Here is a 19,615-nt window from a genome sequence, read left to right on the forward strand (position 1 = left end):
GGTTCAGATCCCTAAATTCCTGCATCCCTAACCCAGACATCCACCTGCTCCCATTATATCCCATAATATCCCACCAAATCCCATCAGATCCCACCAAATCCCATCCCATCCTCTCCATGCAGAGCCCCTTGCTGGATCCATGGAGATGATTTCCTTCCATTCCTCCTTTCCCAATTTTATAATTAAAATGATAATTTACACTAAATTTTAATATTTATTTTAAATAGTAATTTAAATAATATTAATAATAATAAATATTAATTTATTTCAATATATATTTAAATACTAAATAAACTGCACCTCTCTGAGTCTCCTCTTCAGGGGGAGGAGAGGCTGATCCAGATCCCTCTCACAATTAAAAGGCAAATATCATGTATAGGTGTTAGGAGAAGTTTTATAGATTTATAAGTATGTGTTATAGATTTATAGTTATATTTGATAGATTTTTAGTTTTGTTTTATAGATTCATAGTTATGTGTTATAGATTTATACTTATGTGTTATAGATTTAAAGTTATATGTTACAGATTTATAGTTATGTTTTATAGATGTATAGGTATATTTTATAGATTTCTTGTTATGTTTTATAGATTTTGAGTTATATTTTATAGATTTTTAGTTATGTTTTACCCCTCTTGTGTTGTTATCGGGGTTTGGGACATTTGGGAGGGTGGGGTTGGCACTGTGGCAGCACCTGATCAACAATCAGGATTTAAGGGTTTCAATTCCACCATGGACAGGCAAGAAGGAGCTGATGGACAGAATTTTGGGGCAGAATTTTGGGGCAGAATTTAAAGGGTTAAAAGGCAAAAAATCCTGGGGGGAAAAATCTTCTGCTCCTGGCTCTGTTGTATTTTCTCCGTTCATTCTTCTGTTGTGTTTTTGATAAGGTTTTAATAAACCTTTCTCAATTTTCTTGGAAGCGAGCAGCGCTTCTCACAAGTTCGCCCACTTTGAAGGTGATTTCTGCTAATTAATTAATTTCTGCTAATTAATTTCTGCTCAGCTGCAGGCCAAGGGCTCCAGCTTCATCTCCCCGACCCCAGAAATGCCAGCCTGGGGTCAGGCCTGGGTTTGTCACTTCTCAGTTACCACCAGGTCATGCAGGGCTCAGCCTGGAGTCATCTCTTATTTTTGTTTGACTTGGAAGACAAACTACAAAAATAGATGTGTTTACATCTAACAAACACCAGTTTTATGTTTCTCAGAGGATGAGCAGTGCTGGGATTGACTCTTCCTTGTTTTTGTGAAGAGATTTTGAGTGTTTTGCTAGATTTTTACAATGTATATTTAAAAATTTCTATATTAAAATTATATTAAAATTTATATTACTGTTATAAAGCTATTAATTGAATAATAGTATAAATATTATAAATAATATATTATAATATAATATATTATGTATTATATCATAGTAGATATTATTAATATTATAATTCTATGTATTATATAATGTATATTAATATATTATATTATATAGTACATATTATATATTATATGACATATTATTATTAATATATAACTATTATATATTTTATACATTATATCATAATATATTATAAATACATAATGAATAATATATATAATAATGAACTAAATCCTAATTAACATTTATATTAATATAATATAATTATTAATATATATTTTAAGCATTATAGTAAATATTAATATATACTATAAATGTACATAAATAAATTTATATAGTGAATATATATGTATATTTTGATTTTAATATATTTAAATTTAATAGATTAAAATTTATATTCTTTACCATTTACATTCTATAAATTCTATTTTAAATTAATAATTATAATTTATATATTACATTATATAGTATGATTTTAATATAAAATTACAATTTATATTAAATTTTAACAAACTGCACCTCTCTGAGTTGCCTCCCCTCTTTCCAAAGGCTGTGTTGAAAGTTTCTGAGGGAGGAGAGGCTGATTCAGATCTGCCTGAACCGACTTTTCCATGCAGCTCATCATTCTTTCAATCCAAACCCAACCTTTCACGTTCCACCCTGAGAACCTCCAGCAAAAAAAAAAAAAAAAATCCTTAAAATTTGAAATTCCTGCTTCATTTCCTTCAGGAGCAGGATTTGAGTCCCTTTTTTTTTTTTCCCTTTCCTCACCAGGAACCCAAACAGCTCCAAAAAAATTGGATTCAGTTGTGAGCAGCCCAAGGAGCTCTGCAGGGACAGCTCCATTTTTAGCCCAGCCTATTCTTTGGATAATTTCCTTTATTTCTTGACTGCTTTGTCTCCATCCTGTCAGGAGAGCCCAGAGCGCTTGGAAAAGCCAAATTTAGGAGAATCTCCTCAGGACTGAGTTTCCTGAGGAATTTCCACCCACGTCAGGAGCCGAGAGCTCCCGGCCTCCCTCGTGAGTTCTGATCTCCATCATTTGTGCATCTGGAAGAGAGAAAAAAAACCCCAAAACCGACAATTTGGAGTGGGTTTTTTTTGTTTATTTTGCTTTTTTTTCCTCTGCAGGGATGCAGAGGGCAGCAGGAACCACGGGGCCTTCTCTTAGGGCTTTGAAAATTCTTCACAAAAAAATTCATTTCTCATTTTAATTTGATGGTCAAACAAGGCCAGGACAGTGGGGGGCTCTCTGTCCTCCCTCCCACGTCAGCCTGGGCAAAAAAACTGAATCCCAGAGAAAGAGATTTGTGCAAATCACAAATTCCAAACAATCCCCATCTCTTCTGGGGATAAAAGGCTTTTGTTCCAGAGCTGGCTGCTGGAATTCCTGAACGATGAAAGAACAAGCAGGGAACAAAAATCCCCCCACAAATCAGGGGCAGAAATGTCCTCTCTGCTCTTCCACAGGGTGGTCAGGCTCTTTGTGCAAGATAAATTTGCTTTTTCAGCCATAAGTAAGTGGCATTTTTGGACAGAATTGTCCTCTCTGCTCTTCCGTGGTGGGTCAGGCTCATTCTGCAAGATAAATTTGCTTTTTCAGCCACAAATCAGGGGCAGAAATGTCCTCTCTGCTCTTCCACAGGTGTAGGAAGACCTCAAAAAGACCCTGATATCAAAAAAGCTCAAAAATAGATAAAATTCAAAATGACCTTTATATCACAGGGTGGTCAAGCTCTTTCTGCAAGATAAATTTGCTTTTTCAGCCATAAATAAGTGGCACTTCTGGACAGAAATGTCCTCTCTGCTCTTCCATGGTGGATCAGGCTCCTTTTGCAAGATAAATTTGCTTTTTCAGCCAAGAAAGAAGAGGCAGAACGTGAATTCAGAGCCCATCCACACTCCCCACTTGCCAACAGGGATGAAATAAATAAAATAAAATAAAATAAAATAAAATAAAATAAAATAAAATAAAATAAAATAAAATCCAGGAAGAAGCATTAGGAAGGAGGAATTCCTAGGAGGAATTGTTAGGAAATAAGGGAGGAATTGAGGTGCTCAGAGTGTGAGGGCTCTGAACAGATCAGCCACGTGGAAATCTGCATTTACAGCAAAATCCTAGAGAATGGCCCTAAAAATCCCCCCAAAAATGGGCTGGGTCACTGGGAATGCCACTAAAAATTGAGAAAAATGGGAAAAGCAAAAACGGCTGCACCCGCACCAAATCCTGAAAATTTCCCTGAAATTTCCACTCAGTTCTCTGAAAATCTGCAATTCCAGCCATCCACTCAAAACTTCCACTTCCATCTTCTCCAAAGGACAACCAGGTATTGCTGTTAAAAAAAAAAAAAAAAAAAATCTGCAGATATTTCTGTACAAATGGGGTGGAAAACAGGGAGGAAATCTGGCAGATCCTGTTTTGCTGAGTTCTCCCACACATGGGGATTTTTCTGCCTCTGCTTGGCTTCCTGACACCTGTCAAGGACATTGCTTGGCCAAAAAAAGCCACCCAGAGCCTCTCTGCAGATTTATTTTCTCTTTTTTCCATCATCTCCAGGGTTTGCAAGCTGGGCAGGAATGGAGGGAACACCTGGAACAGGAGGGGAAAATGTCCCAGAGGGGAAAACGAGGGAAATTGAACCGTGAAATTTTAATTAAAAAGGGAATTTTTTTTTTATCCCTTTTTATTAAAGTTATTTAGTTTATTACAGTAAGTTTATTAAAGTGAGTTTATTAAAGTGAGGGGTTTTTATGAAGTTTATTAAAGCAGCCCCTCAGATTATTCATGTTACTGCTTCCATCGAGGTTTCTCTCCCTTCAGGGAATTCCTACAAATCTCCAGAGTTCTGCTGGAATTCTGGGGTCCTTTCCCTGTTCTCCCCTGGCCCAATCCACGGCAGGATGTGAGGAGACCCCACTGCTGCAGGTTTTATCAGCAGAACCCAGCAAAAAACCACGATTTTTTCACCCCACATGTCAGACCCTGCCCTAAATCCAGCATTTTTCCAGGGCTGCAGATCAAAAAGCAGATCCAAGGATTCATGGAATCATCTTTTGGTACAGTTGATAATTAATTAACTGTATAATCCTGAATCATCTTTTGGTACAGTTGATAATTAATTAACTGTATAATCCCGAATCATCTTTTGGTACAGTTGATAATTAATCTGGGAGCAGCTCTGAAGGAGCAGGGGAGCTGGAGACTGAGTCAGGAAGGATCCCAAATCCTGGAGGGTCCCAAACCCTGCAGGGTCCAAAATCCTTGAGCTTCCCAAACCCTGCAGGATCCCAAATCCTGCAAGGTCCTAGATCCTGGAGGGTCCCAAATCCTGGAGGGTCCCAAACCCTTGAGGGTCCCAAATCCTGCAGGATCCCAAATCCTGCAGGGTCCCAAGTCCTGCATGGTCCCAATTTCTGCAGGGTCCCAAATCCTGCAGGATCCCAAACCCTTGAACATCCCAAACCCTGCAGGATCCCAAAACCTGGAGGATCCCAAACCCTGCATGGTCCCAAATCCTGGAGGATCCCAAACCCTGCAAGGTCCCAGATTCTGGAGGGTCCCAAACCCTACAGGATCCCAAATCCTGGAGGATCCCAAACCCTGCAGGATTCAAAATCCTTGAGCTTCCCAAACCCTGCAGGATCCCAAATTCTGCAGGGTCCCAAGTCCTGCATGGTCCCAATTTCTGCAGGGTCCCAAATCCTGCAGGATCCCAAACCCTTGAGCATCCCAAACCCTGCAGGATCCCAAATCCTGCAGGATCCAAAATCCTGGAGGATCCCAAATCCTGCATGGTCCCAAATTCTGCAGGATCCCAAACCCTGCAGGATCCCAAACCCTTGAGCATCCCAAACTCTACAGGATCCCAAACCCTGCAGGGTCCCAAGTCCTGCATGGTCCCAAATCCTGGAGGATCCCAAACCCTACAGGATCCCAAACCCTGCAGGGTCCCAAACCCTACAGGATCCCAAACCCTGCAGGCCCCTTTTGCCCCACACTGCACCAGAGTGAGACACAGGAGGCATCACAAAGCCCCAAAACGTTTGAATTTCTGGTTGTGAACGTTCCAGACACGGGAGGAACTCCAAGAGTGACCTCATGGAAATGTCTGCAGCCAGAAAAAAAAAAACCAACAACAAAAATCCACTTGGCCAGGCTTGGGAGGGAATTTTCTGCTCTCCAGGATGTTCTTGGGGCTTTTCTGAGCAGCCTCATCCAGCAGGGCTGACAGGGAGGTGACCTGGAGCAGCCACTGGGCTGGGATTGGTTTCCTCTCTCCTTCAAGGCTGTTCTGGGACAAAAAAAGGGATTTTTTTTGGTCTCCTGTTTTCCCCTTTAATCATTATCTTGCTCTGGAGGGGCTCAGCACCAGCACAGCTTTGCTGCTTCTTGGTGGGATCGCTTTCCTCTCTCCTTCAAGGCTGTTCTAAGACAAAAAATTTGATTTTTTGGTCTCCTGTTTTTCCCTCAGCACCAACAAAGCTTTGCTGCTTCTTGGTGGGCTTTCCTCTCTCCTTCAAGGCTGTCCTGGGACAAAAAATTATATTTTTGGTCTCCTGTTTTCCCCTCTTGCTCTGGAGGGCCTCAGCACCAGCACAGCTTTGCTGCTTCTTGGTGGGATGAATTCAGCTTCACCCTGGAGCTGCAGCACTGCAGGGAATTTTTTATCCCAAAAAAGCTTTTTGGGATAAAGCTCTGCCCCTGCCAGGGCAGCCTGGGCTGTCTGCTGTGCTGCTGACACTGCAGGGAAATTCATTTTTGAATTAAATTGATATAATAAATGAATTCAAATTAAATGAATTAAATTCATTTTATATATATAAAATATAAAATATAAAATATAAAATATAAAATATAAAATATAAAATATAAAATATAAAATATAAAATATAAAATATAAAATATAAAATACTCGATGGAGTATTTTATATATTATACTTAATATATTATATATATTAAATACCAACTGAAATATAATTTTTTTTTTATTAAGGAGGCCATAGCAAATAACTCTGGGTTTCTTTGCAGCCCTGCCAGGCTGAAGGATGTTTTCCTTTTAAAAGCAGTTGGATTAAACTACAGGTGAGCAAAAGGAACAGCAGCTCATATCAAATATCTGTACCCAGTGAGCAGACAGTGCCCTCAGGCAAAACCCTGTTATCCTCCAGCAGATCTCCCTTGCCTGGAACAGAACTTTCTTGTTTTTCTTCAGTCTTGTCAGAAAATGTCCGCTTGTTTTCCTCCTTTTATTTCTTTTTTCCCCTCCAGTTCATTTCCCCCTGTAACCACCCCTGGTTATTCCTCTGGGTGGTATCAGAGCAAACAGCAGGAGAAATCAATCAGAACATTGATTTGTAAAAATAAAATTAAAATGAAATCATCAGAAAGAACAAAAATTCTATTTTACCCTCACAGTGCTGCCAAGTGGAGAGCAAGAGGTGGTTGTGCTTCAGGAGGGCTTTGAGACAGAACAAACTCCTCCAGGAGGGAATGGGCACAAACTTTATTTGTACAGAAAACTGGGAATGGCTCTAAAGGGGACAAAATGGCTCTAAAGGGGACAAAATGGCTCTAAAGGGGACAAAGGGGACAGCAGGCAGTGATGAGCAGGAACAACACCAAAAACAACACCACAAACAACACCAAAAACAAGACCAAAAACAACACCAGAGAGGATTTGGAGGGATGAAGCTGCCCTGCCCACCCCACACCTGTCCCACGCTGTGTTTTCACTCTGTTGCAGATTTTTGGGATTTTTGGGATAAACCACAGAATGATTTAGGAGGATGAAGCTGCTCTGCCCACCCCACACCTGTCCCACGCTGTGTTTCCATTCCATTGCAGATTTTTGGGATTTTTGGGATAAAGCACAGGGGATTTGGAAGGATGAAGCTGCCCTGCCCACCCCATACCTGTCCCATGCTGTGTTTTCACTCTGTTGCAGATTTTTGGGATTTTTGGGATGAAGCACAGGGGATTTCGAAGGATGAAGCTGCCCTGCCCACCCCATACCTGTCCCACACTGTGTCTCCATTCCATTGCAGATTTTTTGAGATTTTTTGGGGATTTTTGGGATAAACTACAGGGTCAGTTTGGAGGATGAAGCTGCTCTGCCCACCCCACACCTGTCCCACGCTGTGTTTCCACTTTGTTCCAGATTTTTGGGATTTTTGGGATAAACTACAGGGTCAGTTTGGAGGATGAAGCTGCTCTGCCCACCCCATACCTGTCCCACACTGTGTTTTCACTCCATTACAAATTTTAGGATTTTTGGGATAAACCACAGAGTCATTTTGGAGGATCAAGCTGCCCTGCCCTCCCTACACCTGTCCCACGCTGTGTCTCCACTCCACTGCAGATTTTTGAGATTTTTTGGGGATTTTTGGATAAAGCACAGTGTGCCCCGGCTGAGCAGCAGCAGCAGCAGCAGCAGCACCCCAGGGCGGGCCGAGGATGATGATGATGATGATGATGATGATGATGATGATGATGATGATGATGATGACGATGATGATGATGATGACGATGAGGCACAGGGAGGGGACGCCGCTGGTGCTGCAGGGTCACACCCAGGCCTTGAGCTGGCGGCCCCTGGCGCAGCACGGAGCCCCCTCCCCAGCGTGGCAGCAGCGGCCCCCCTTGTACAGGGCCAGGCTGTAGGGCTGGCAGCAAACCAGGAGCTGCAGGCGCCGGGCCAGGCTGCAGTAGATGGCCATGGCCACCACCAGCAGGGGGGACATGATGACAAAGCCCAGGATGATGAGGGCAGAGGAGCTGTTGTCGTCCAGGATGCTCTTGCAGTAGCGGGCAGAGGAGTGCAGCACCTGCGGGGGGAGAGAGAGAGGCACAGCCAGGATCAGGACGTGGGAAAGGAGCTCCAAAAAGTGACCTCAGCACTCTGGGCAGCTCCGGAAAGGTGGGGTTGGCTTTGGGTTTCTCTCCTCCAGAACCAGAGGACACAGCCTTGAGCTGCACCAAGGGAAATACAGGTTGGATATTGGGAAGAAGGTTTTCACAGAAAAGTGATAAAGTGACTTTATCAGTCTCTAAAGCTCCCTGAAGGATGGTTTTGGCTGGGTGGGTTGGGCTCTTTCTCCAGGAAATTACAGAACCAGAGGACACAGCCTTAAGCTGCACCAAGGGAAATACAGGTTGGATGTTGGGAAGAAGGTTTTTACAGAAAAGTGATGAAGTTTTTTACAGAAAAGGTGATAAAGTGACCTTGGCACTCTCCACAGATCCTGAAAGGTGCCTGTGCTCAGCTGGGGCTGGGCTCTTTCTCCAGGCACTGACAGAACCAGAGGACACAGCCTTGAGCTGCACCAAGGGAAATACAGGGTGGATATTGGGAAGAAGGTTTTTACAGAAAGGGAGATGATAAAGTGACTTTATCAGTCTCTAAAGCTCCCTGAAGGATGGTTTTGGCTGGGTGGGTTGGGCTCTTTCTCCAGGAAATTACAGAACCAGAGGACACAGCCTTAAGCTGCACCAAGGGAAATACAGGTTGGATATTGGGAAGAAGTTTTTTACAGAAAGGATGATGAAGTTTTTTACAGAAAAGGTGATAAAGTGACCTTGTCACTCTCCACAGCTCCTGAAAGGTGCTTTTGGCCAGGTGGAGTTGGGCTCTTTCTCCAGGAAATTACAGAACCAGAGGACACAGCCTTAAGTTCCACCAAGGGAAATTTAGGTTGGATATTGGGAAAAGGGTTTTTACAGAAAGGGGGATAAAGTTTTTCACAGAAAGGTGATCAAGTTCTGGAATGGCTGCCCAGGGAGGTGCTGGAGTCACCATCCCTGGGTGCCAGGGTTGAGTTGAGGGGTTGGGGCTGGGTTGGACTCCATGATCTTGAAGGTCTCTCCCAACCTGGGGATTCTGTAATTCTATGAAAAGTCCCCCATTAACCCAACTCTGCCAGGGCCACCCCTCTCATGTGGCCTGGTGCTGACAGCAGTGGCCAAAACACCCCTGAGTTTCCAATGTTTTCATGGAAAAAGGAAAGATTTTCTTTTGCTCCTTCTCTCAGAGCTGAGCAATCTTCAGGTACGGTCTGTGACAGAAATCACATCTTAATCAAGCTTTCAATTCTCCCTGTGAGACAGGAGCACTGCACACTGACCCTGGAGCAGGAAACACTCATTTTATTCAGTCATCCAATAGCACTGGAGAGGCACAAACCAAATAAAAAAACCTCCTGGTGCTACACTGGTGTGGGTGGCACAACACTGGGAAGAATAAAAAATAGATAAATAAAATAATATCTATATATTTTTATTAAAAATATATTATATTCTAAATTTATAATATATATATATTTATAGAAATTAAATAAATATAAATTATATATAAATAAAAATACAGTAATCTGTAAGATTCTGCACAAACCAAATCCAAAAAACCTCCTGGTGCTATATTGGTGTGGCAGTATAAATAAATATAAATTATATATCAATATATAATTAAAATATAATATAAATTATATGTCAATATAGAAATAAATATAAATTATATATCAATATATTGATAAAAAGAAATAAAAATACAGAAATCTGTTAGATTCTGCACAAAGCAAATCCAAAAAACCTCCTGGTGCTACACTGGTGTGGGTGGCACAACACTGGGAAGAACAAAAAATAAATAAATAAAATAATATCTACATAATTTTATAATATATATTATACTATAAATTTATATAATATATATCTTTTTATGTAAATAAAAATAAATATAAATGATATACACATCTACAAAACAAAATAAATGAAAATACAGAAATCTGTTCTATTCTGCAGACAGATGCTGGCCATCCCGTGGCTCTCCAGACCCCTTTGTGCTCTGCTCTCTGTGTACACTCATTTCTGCCTGAAAAACCTGCCAGAAATGACCACTTGCAAAGAAAACCTCTCTGGGCCTGGCTGAGTGCTGTTCAGAGCCCTCCTTTGATGCTGGCAGCAGCAGAGCTGAGCCGAGCACTCGCTTGTTCTGCACTCCAAATGCTGCAGGCAGCCTCTGACTTTATTCTTCTCTCTTTTCAGCAGTGAAAGGAACACAATCACGCTAAAAACCAACAATAAATCCACCTAATGGAGCTGCAGTGCAGAAAGCAGCCCCTGGCTGCTGGGGAGCCACTCAAAAACCATGGCCCAAAGACAGGGACTGCTCTGGGGAAGCCACAATCCCTTGCTATGATTGCGTTAAGGGAAAAGCTGAGTTTAAAAAGCTCCTCACATCTTCCAGCAGCTTTCACTTCTGGTGCACTTGGCTGCACTCAAAGAACATTCTGCATCTCCTCAAAGCCTTGGAGTGTGTGTGCAAAGGAGAACTCGAGGTTTTCCAAGGTGAGGGAAGCTGGAAGGGGCAGTTCTGGGAGGTTTTTTTCCCATTTTCAGTCCAATTTGCAGGCCCTGTTTATGACTTATGAAAAAGGCACATTGAGCTGGTCTAACAGCCCATGCCTGCAAGGAAAACAGGGAATTGCTTTTTCACATCCACCCTTGGTCAGCTGATCCCAAAACTGTTTAAAGGAATATAGCAAGAAGGGATTGGTAAATAAGGAAATGATGGCAGCAAACAGAGCCTGGATGGACAAAGGAGGCTCATTTGTGCTGTGAGGAATGCACAGAATGTTTGGGAGCAGCAATGTTAGATTGGCATGAGAAGGGGATTGCCAATTCTGTCAGATTTTACTAATCCTAATTAGGCAGATCCTAAATTTACTTCAACAGAAAGCAGCAAACCCTTCCAGAGCCCAGGAAGGGCTGCGAGCTCTGGAGCTCGGGTTGGCAGCTCTCAGTGACAGAAATCCCAGGGAAGAGAGAAATAATTGTGAAATTAAAATGCAAACAGCAATTCCACCATGGCAGGGAGTGTGTTCACCTCACCTGGCACCTCTTCTTGGGGGACTGAACTCCATTGCCCAATTTCCATGGGGACACAACTCCATTGCCCAATTTCCATGGGGACACAACTCCATTGCCCAATTTCCCACAATACCTGTCCTTGTCAGCCCTGACTCTTCACACAGGGAAAAATCTCTGCCCAAAGCCAAAACCTGGGGAGTTTTTCCTGTCCCTTCCAGGCACTGCTCACCTGGGGCTCAGAGGAACCCTCAGGTGTGGCCCTGCCCTTGAGGAGTGGCACCTACCTGGGAGTGGCACTGGAAGCCAAAGTAAACCACCACGATGGTAGGAAGGAGCACGACGGTGAAAATAACAAACATCAGGAGCAAATTCAGGAGGAAAACCAGGGAGTTCATGGTTCCTATCAGCAGGGTCCAGGCCAGGCAGCAGCAGGGGCTGCGGGGCTGCCGGGGCAGGAGCTGCTCATCCATGTCATACGGGGGGAGCCCAGGGATCATCCGCGATTTTTCCGACAGGATTTCTGCTCCAAAGTCCTCAGGCTCCTGGCCAGGCATCCTTCAAGGAGATCCACCAACCCACACTCTTATCCAAAAGTATTTCCTTGCTTTTGGTCCAGCAGAGCTGGGAAGGAGCTTGCAAAGGTTTCTCCTGTCTCCTCCACGCGTGGCCAGGAGCTCTCAGCCAGAGATCATCGTGGAGCAGCAAGGAAAGGTCTCCCTGCTCCCCCAGCACCTGCTCAGCACAATTTGCTTCTTTCAGATGCTTCTCCCAGACTCAGCCCCAAAGCAGATCTGCTGGAAGTTTGGCAGCAGCTTTTATTTTGGTTTAGAATCCCGAGTCCTGCTGAATTTGCTGTTGTTTTTCCCAGGATTACGGTCCCAAGAGGTCCCAAAGGGTTGCTGTGGTAGCTGTGATGGGCTGCTCAGTGGGCTTTGGTATCCCCCTCCACCTTCCAGCTCAGCTGGGTGGTCAGGATGTCAGGCTTAAGGTCAGGATTTCGGGTGTTCAGAATATCAGGCTTAGATGTTCAAAATATCAGGCTTAGATTCAGGATTCAGGAGTTCAGAATATCAGGCTTAGATTCAGGATTCAGGCTCAGGTGTTCAGAATATCAGGCTTAGGTTCAGGATGTCAAGCTTAGATGTTCAGCAAATCAGGCTTAGGTGCTCAGAATATTAGGTTTAGGTGTTCAGAATATCAGACTTCGATGTTCAGGATTTCAGGCTCAGGTATTCAGAATATCAGGCTTAAGTTCAGGATATCAGGCTCAGGTGTTCAGCAGATCAGGCTTGGGTGTTCAGAATATCAGGTTTAGGTGTTCAGAATATCAGACTTCGATGTTCAGGATTTCAGGCTCAGGTGTTCAGAATATCAGGCTTAGATGCTCAGGATGTCAGGCTTAAATTCAGAATATCAGGCTTAGATGCTCAGGATGTCAGGCTCAGATGTTCAGCAGATCAGGTGCTCAGAATTCCAGGTTTAGGTGCTCAGAATTCCAGGTTTAGGTGTTCAGAATATCAGGTTTAGGCACCCCCAGGCAGTTCCTTGTCTTCAAATCACCTTTCCATGCTCTTCAGGCAGGTATTGCTGCCCAAGCCTCACCCCAAGGAGCTGAGCAGTGCCGAGGAAGGGCAGGAGCCGTGTCCCAGGCTCTGAGCCCTGCTGCCCTCGCCGTGCACAGAGATGGGAGCAGCGTGTGGTGCTGTCACTGCAGCCACAGCCACTCACACCCAGCACTGTGGTCCCTTCTGAGCTCAGCTTTGCAAGGCTGCTGTGTTTACAGAGCAGCCTCAGTGCTCTCTGTGCTGGCCAATCCTTCCAACCATCCATCCCCGGGTCAAGATGGTCCCTCTCCAACTTTAATCATTCTGCCTCTGATTCATTTTCTAAAATTCCTCTCTAGATTAAAAAATAATAAAAAAAAACCTTAGAGAAATTGATAATAATCACTGTATTCCTCAGAAATCATCTGTCCCCTGCAGTCATCTGTTATTGTTTGCAGAACATATTGATACTCTCATAGAGGAGGCACAGCAATTATCAATTATTTCATCTCCTTCATAAGATCAATATTATTTAAGAATTTCAGTGCCATCTCCATGCCTGTGTAGCCTCCAAGATACAGTGGCAGTAATAAGAGAGAGATATTAAAAAATACAGAGAGAAACAAGCTCTGAAGCAGACAGCAGAGTGTGACAAGTCCATTTCCATCCTGTTCCTTCCCTGCACTCCAGGGCTGGATGGCTCCCAGGGGAGTTTGCAGGGCAGCAGCCTCCACTCAAGCTGCAAAATGTGAAATCTCTTCTCAGATCTGTCCAGACATCCCAGGGGAAATAACTGCTGGATCCATCCTGTTTTCAGGGCTGCACAGGCCAGAGATAGCGTTAATAATAAAATCTGGAGCTGTGCAGGAAACCATAAATGTGACAAGTGGTAGGGAGCTCTGGGAGCCTCAGTGGTTCCTCTGCCCGTCTAAATTCTGGTTAGATTTAAAGACATAATATTTTTCAAACTTTAAGTGGAAAAAAAGGAGTCACACAAACAGAAAGAACCCAAACTCAAAACTATAGGAAGAGAAATCAATTTTAGGCTTAAACCGTGGAAAGATTAACTCAGTGCTGGGCAGCTAAAAATCCTACATCTGCTTTTACCATCTGCTGGTGATGGCACAGGGGTGTGGTGAAATACAATTTAAGCATTCATAAAAGTGCCAAAAATTCTAAGAAGCTTTGCTAAATCCAGGGAAACTTTCCAAAGTTCTTTTGCTGTCATGAAAATGTATTTTAACCTTTTCAGGGAGGTCTGAAAATTGTGTTCTGTACATTTATTTTCTACTGGTTCTTGTAATAACCAAGTGAACTTTGTGTCAGACAAACCTCAGCGATATTGAGAAAGATTTCTCTGAAATTTCCACATTCTGGACAAGAACTTTCCCAGAAGTGGGGAAGATCTTGATGATTGATGATGGAGCAGTTTATAACAGGAGCATGATTGCTCTGAGATGCTGGAAGTGGTGATGATTTTTAAAAAAATCCACCAGTTCTCTGACGCTGAGACTGCTGCTCCCATGGAATCATTTTCTGGCAGCACCATCTTGTGGTTTGCACAGCCCATAAATTTTCAATTGATGTCTCCCATTCTCTAACCCTAACCCTTGCAGGATGCTCTAAGGCTTGTTATCCACGATGGAATCCTTCCAGCCACTGAAAACAACACCAAATCTGCTCACACTGGTGGCTGGAGCACTGCTGGGGATACAAAACCCCAAATCCCTCACTGAGCTATGGGAATGCACACTCCAATCAGCCCAGCTCCTTTTTCCAGGGGATTTTGGTACAACCACAGTGCGTGTGCCTGCTCCCAGCTGAGCTGTGGGGTTGGGCTGCCTTGGGTCACACCTCAGGCAGGTGACGAGGGTGTTGTGGTCACATCAGAGGGCTGGGATCAGCTAAAGGTTCTTCAGCCAGAGGGTGAAGGTTTCTGGTGACCTGAGGGAACGGCTGGAGCTGCGTCAGGGGAGGTTTAGGTTGGATTTTGGGAAAGGTTTTTCCCCCAGAGAGTTCTGGGGCACTGCCCAGGCTCCCCAGGGAATGAGAGCTCCAGGAGGGTTTGGACAGCGCTCCCGGGGATGCACAGAGTGGGATTTTGGGGTGTCCGTGCAGGGCCAGGGGCTGGGCTGGACGATCCCTGTGGGTCCTTTCCTACTCAGGATATTCCTTGATTCCACGGCTGTCCTCAGGCTGGGGCAGGGGATGCCCAGCACGGGGAAAAGCCACTGTGCTGTGGGAGAGGAGCCGGGGGAGCTGGAAAAGCCGGGGAAGGACCGGGAAAAGCGGCCAGGAAAAGGGTGGAGGACAGGGGAAGGACCGGAGGAAGGGCAAGGGGAAGATCGGGAGAAGGCGAAAGAACTGGAGAAGGGCTGGAAGAACGACCGGGAAGGATCTGGGGAAGGACCGGGGAGAAGAACCGGAGGAAGGACCTGGGGAAAGGCTGGAAGAAGGACTGGAGGAAGGTCCGGGAAGGCTCAGGGGAAAGGATCAGAGGGAGAACCGGGAAGGGTCGGGGGTAGAACCGGAGGAAGGATCAAAGGAAGAACCGGGGGAAGGACTGGAAAAAGGATCGGGAAGGCTGGGGGACAGGATCAGAGGAAGAACCGAGGGAAGGTCCAAAGGAAGCTCCGGGAAGGCTCAGGGACAGGATCAGAGGAAGCAGCGGGAGCAGGAGCAGAGGAAGCTCCGCCACACTCGAGGGCCGGCTGTGAGGAAGCCCGGCGGCCCCGCTCTGAGGCAGGCTCAGGGAGGGCCGGGCAGGTCGGTGCCGCCCCGGAAGGAAAGCAGGCAGGCACGGAGGCAGGCAGGAAGGGAGAAAGGAAGGAAAGCAGGCAGGCAGGGAGGGAGAAAGGAAGGAAAGCAGGCAGGCAGGCAGGCAGGGAGGGAGAAAGGAAGGAAAGCAGGCAGGCAGGAAGGGAGGGAGAAAGGAAGGAAAGCAGGCAGGCAGGCAGGCAGGCACCGTGCCGCAGCCATGGTGGTGCTGAGCGCGGCGCGCTGGGTGCGCAGCCGCCTCTCGGATCGCTTCTGGAGGGTGCAGGAGGTGCTCAAGTACGCGCGGGTGAGTGCGGGGTCCCCGGCGCTGTCCCCGCATCCCCCGGCACTGCCGTGTGCCCCGGGCACGGTCCCGGAGCCGGGAATGCCCCGTCCCTGCAGTGCTGGTCGGGCTTTGGAGCAGCCGGAGGGGTCCCTGCCCATGCAGGGCTGGCACCGGGTGCGCTCGGAGCTCCCTTTCCCACCCGAACCGTTCTGGGCTTTTTTCGTGCTGTAAAGTGAGCTGTGTTTCGCTAAATGCAGCTGTGCTGGTTGTGTTTCTTTTTGAGTGTTTTTTCTTTGTTTGTTTTACTGGGCAAAGAAAAAATTAACCTTGTTCTCAAGGACTTGTGCCGGAGTGCAAGCTGCTGTGCCGAGGCTAGGGATGAACCTTTCTCAAGGGCATCCTAAGCACTATGATAAAATTCTTAAAATTACATCTTGCTGTAATACTGAGATAGAAAATGTTGATAAAAGATACAATATTTTGGTTTTGTACCAGTTATTTCTGGTGCAGCACTGGCTGCTTTTTCCCTATGTTGTGTTAGATGGATGCCAGAGAACAAATTTAAATTTTTTTTTCTGTTTGATAAATGTTCCTGCCCCATCCCTGTGTTCATACAGACACAACAGAGGGGAGCTCAGGAATGAGAATAAATGTGAATTCAGTGTTGGGTGAAAGCACTGCCCATGATTTTGTAATTGCCTTTCCCACAGAAGCACAGCCTAAAGTGAGGCCTGGTGTTGCCTCTGCTAAACTGAGATTTTTCCACCCTGCTCCAACTCCTCAGCTTCAGATTTTTCATGAAAAAAATATATTTCCATGCTATTATATTCCATATGATATTATATTCCACGTATTTCCACGATAAAAAGAATATTTTCATTATATGCCAACTGAAGGCTTAGGGCGTGAACCCTCAGGCCTTCACCCTTTGTGAAGGGTTCAGCGATTCTTATTACGCAGAACTGAGAATGCAAATGAGCTTTATTAGTGTTATATATTTAAATTTAATTAAATAGGACCATTCTGGGGTTTTTTTTGCAGCATTTTCGTGGCAGGAAGAACCGCTGCTACAAGCTGGCAGTGAGGAGCGTCCGCAGGGCTTTCGTCAAGTCCACCAAGGCCAGGAGGGAGAAGAAGAGATTCCTCAGAGCGGTAAAGAGCAAAATGTTGGGTGGAAACATCAAAATGGGAGCCAGGCAGGAGTGAAACAGCTGCTTTTCTTACTCTGGGGGGGTTGTTTCTTTTAAAACAATGAGGGAAAAGTTGGAGTTCAAAGCAGCATTTTCTTGTGGGTCCCTTCCAGCTCAGGATATTCCGTGAAAATATTATAATTTATATTTAATGAGTGTGAGCAGACCAGCGTGGCAAAGGGTTTATTTTAAAGTGTTTTATCATGCAATATATTGATTTTTATACCTTCAGCTCTGGATCACAAGGATTGAAGCAGCTTCCCTTGAACATGGTTTGAAGTACCCAGCCTTCATAAGCAACCTGGCCAAGGTAAGGATGTGGTTTGGAGGATAATTACTTACTAATTAGAGTGATGAAAGGCTTGTGAAAGCAGTTTCATCCACTTCAGGAATGAAGTTCTGCCCTAAACTATTTTTCTTCCCTTTTATCCTGGTGAACATTGTGGCTTTACCTCATGTTCTGTCCCCAAAAGTTACGAGATTTTTTAAATGCTTTTTTGTGGGCATTCAGTGACAGCTGCTTTTCCTTCTACTTCAAGAAATTTAAAAGTACAAAGCTTGTGTGGGCAAAAAACCCAAAAACCTAAGAAATCCTTATTCTTTTCATTATAATTGTGATTTGGTGAGCGTGGAGAATGCAGAAACTTGGTGCCATTGTCCCTTGGTTTTAAAACATGCTGGGAATTTGTTTCAGTTTGGTGATTCTGTTTTAATTTGTTTGAGTCGAAATAGATGCTATGGATTAACCTGACCTTGAGGCAAAACTAGAGATTTTTCTTCAGTTCTTGGTTTCTACCAGAAAAACTTCAGAGACAGTCAGAAAATAATTTTTACATGGTGGATTAATGAGATATCCATGGCCAGGGAGTGTCTGGCAGTCTTTAAAAGCTCCAAATTGCACAGGGTAGAAAAAAGTTAATCTGCTTTAAGACTCAGGTCTTAAGGCTTTAGTGTGTTTAATCATACTTAATGAAGGGTGTTTATATAAACAGTAAAGAGTGTTCATTATATTTAATAAAGGGTGTTCATTATATTTAATACATTTAATTTTATTTAATAATAAAGTTTTACTATATTTAATAAAGTCTATGTAACTTAAATATATTTAAAAATAAGCATTAGTGTTTGTTCCTAAAAATCACAGTCCTTAACCAACAATTTTTTTCTTGCCTTTAGTCCCAGGTGGAGCTGAACAGGAAAGTTCTGGCTGACTTGGCCATTTATGAGCCAAAGACATTCAAATCCCTGGCAGCTTTGGCCCAGAGGAGGAGACAGGAAGGGTTCCTGGCTGCCCTGGGAGATGGAAAAGAACCAGAGGGGATATTTTCACGTATTGTGCACCACCACTATTGATATCAGAGCCTGTGTGTATGTTTTAGGAGCAGGGATTTGATTGTGAAGCAAACCTGTTGTGTGACTGCTGCTGAAAAATGGAAAATGTGGAACAAATCCTCTGAGGATCGTGTGCGTGTGAAGCTTCTCCTTGATGGCTTTTTCCCTGTGTTGTTGTCACTGAAACCTGTTAAATTAATAGCACACTTCAAGGTTAGCAGTCAGGCCATACAGTGGCTTAATAAAGGTATTTTTTTGGTAACTGCTAGTAGAAAATAAACTTAATTTGTGTGGTGAATTCTGAATGGAGAGAACACTGGGATGGGAGGGAATGTTGACCCTCACAAGTGGAGCCTGGGAGTTAAGGATACACATAGTTTGTACTTCTAAAGATTTAATAAAGAGATTTTTATTGAAAACTGCTATGGGGAAACAATTTGTGTTAATTCTGGCACTTCATTGGGAAAATACAGCCGGGGGATGGAGGGAGGGCAGGATGTTGACCCTCACACACAGCCCCTGTGTTAAGGACACACATAAGAACTTATAAAGGTAATTTTAAGAACTTTATCAGAACTTATAAAGGTAATTTTTTGGTAATTGCTGTGGAGAAACAATTTTTGTGGTGAGTTCTGGCAATGCACAGCAAAAAACAGCCCAGACTGTGAGGGAGATATCAGCCCTCAGGCATGAACCTCGACAATCCTCAGGCGAAGGACAAACATAGCCTGTTCTGTTAAGGACTTAATATTAAACATATTTTTGGTACAACATTTTGTTGGTAACTGCCAGAGGGAAACAATTTTTCTGGTGAAATTCTAGTGCTGCACGGGGAAAACCCAACCAGGGTGGGGAGCGGCATGTTGGCCCTCACACACGAACCTCGGCAGGCCCCAAGTTAAGGACACACATTGTGTAGTTTTTTATGGAGTTAACAAATATATTTAACTCGTGTGGAGTTTTAGGGAGTTAACAAAGTGTGGATAGTGTGGATTTTTAGGGAGTTAACAAAGATATTTAACTCGGTGAGCGCTTAGTGTGGTTTTATAGGGAGTTAGCAAAGATATTAAACTCGGTGAGCGCATAGTGTGGTGTTTAACGGAGTTAACAAAGATCTTAAACTCGGTGAGCGCTGCGCTCCAGCCCCTAACGCCCGTCCTGGGGCGGCCCCGGCTCTGAGGGTCCTGAGGGCCCCGCCCTGTCCGGATTCCCGGCCGCTGCGTCACCGCGCCGCGCGCGGCCCGGGCGGCGTCCTGCGTCACGGCCCCTCAGCCAATCA

General features: G+C 44.3%; 2 protein-coding genes across 9 annotated transcripts; one reads left to right on the plus strand and one right to left on the minus strand.

The window, feature by feature from the left end:
• Window positions 1-6,851: 6,851 nt before the first annotated feature.
• TMEM88B (transmembrane protein 88B) lies at window positions 6,852-12,310 on the minus strand. Of its 4 annotated transcripts, none has more exons than XR_011682635.1 (3): window positions 11,512-12,310; window positions 7,693-8,190; window positions 6,852-7,491 (listed from the first exon to the last, which is right to left on the minus strand). XR_011682635.1 is itself a non-coding variant. In XM_071449038.1 (2 exons), the coding sequence occupies exons 1-2, from the start codon at window positions 11,779-11,781 to the stop codon at window positions 7,930-7,932; spliced, it is 531 nt and encodes a 176-aa protein (XP_071305139.1). In that variant the 5' UTR covers window positions 11,782-12,310; the 3' UTR covers window positions 6,852-7,929. The 4 variants fall into 4 exon arrangements, 1 of the variants encoding a protein (XP_071305139.1); XR_011682634.1 differs by having other exon boundaries at window positions 7,593-8,190; XR_011682633.1 differs by having other exon boundaries at window positions 6,852-7,178; window positions 7,379-8,190.
• Window positions 12,311-15,295: 2,985 nt separating this feature from the next.
• Window positions 15,296-18,759, plus strand: MRPL20 (mitochondrial ribosomal protein L20). Of its 5 annotated transcripts, none has more exons than XM_071449249.1 (5): window positions 15,296-15,676; window positions 15,717-15,835; window positions 16,856-16,966; window positions 17,237-17,314; window positions 18,181-18,759. In XM_071449249.1, the coding sequence occupies exons 2-5, from the start codon at window positions 15,749-15,751 to the stop codon at window positions 18,355-18,357; spliced, it is 453 nt and encodes a 150-aa protein (XP_071305350.1). In that variant the 5' UTR covers window positions 15,296-15,676; window positions 15,717-15,748; the 3' UTR covers window positions 18,358-18,759. The 5 variants fall into 5 exon arrangements, with proteins under 5 accessions (XP_071305350.1, XP_071305349.1, XP_071305351.1 ...); XM_071449248.1 differs by having other exon boundaries at window positions 15,721-15,835; XM_071449250.1 differs by having other exon boundaries at window positions 15,296-15,636.
• Window positions 18,760-19,615: the final 856 nt, after the last annotated feature.

The sequence above is a fragment of the Agelaius tricolor genome, unplaced genomic scaffold (assembly GCF_023055355.1).
Source record: "Agelaius tricolor isolate 1412-34295 unplaced genomic scaffold, bAgeTri1.0.p SCAF_28, whole genome shotgun sequence".
NCBI lineage: Eukaryota > Metazoa > Chordata > Aves > Passeriformes > Icteridae > Agelaius > Agelaius tricolor.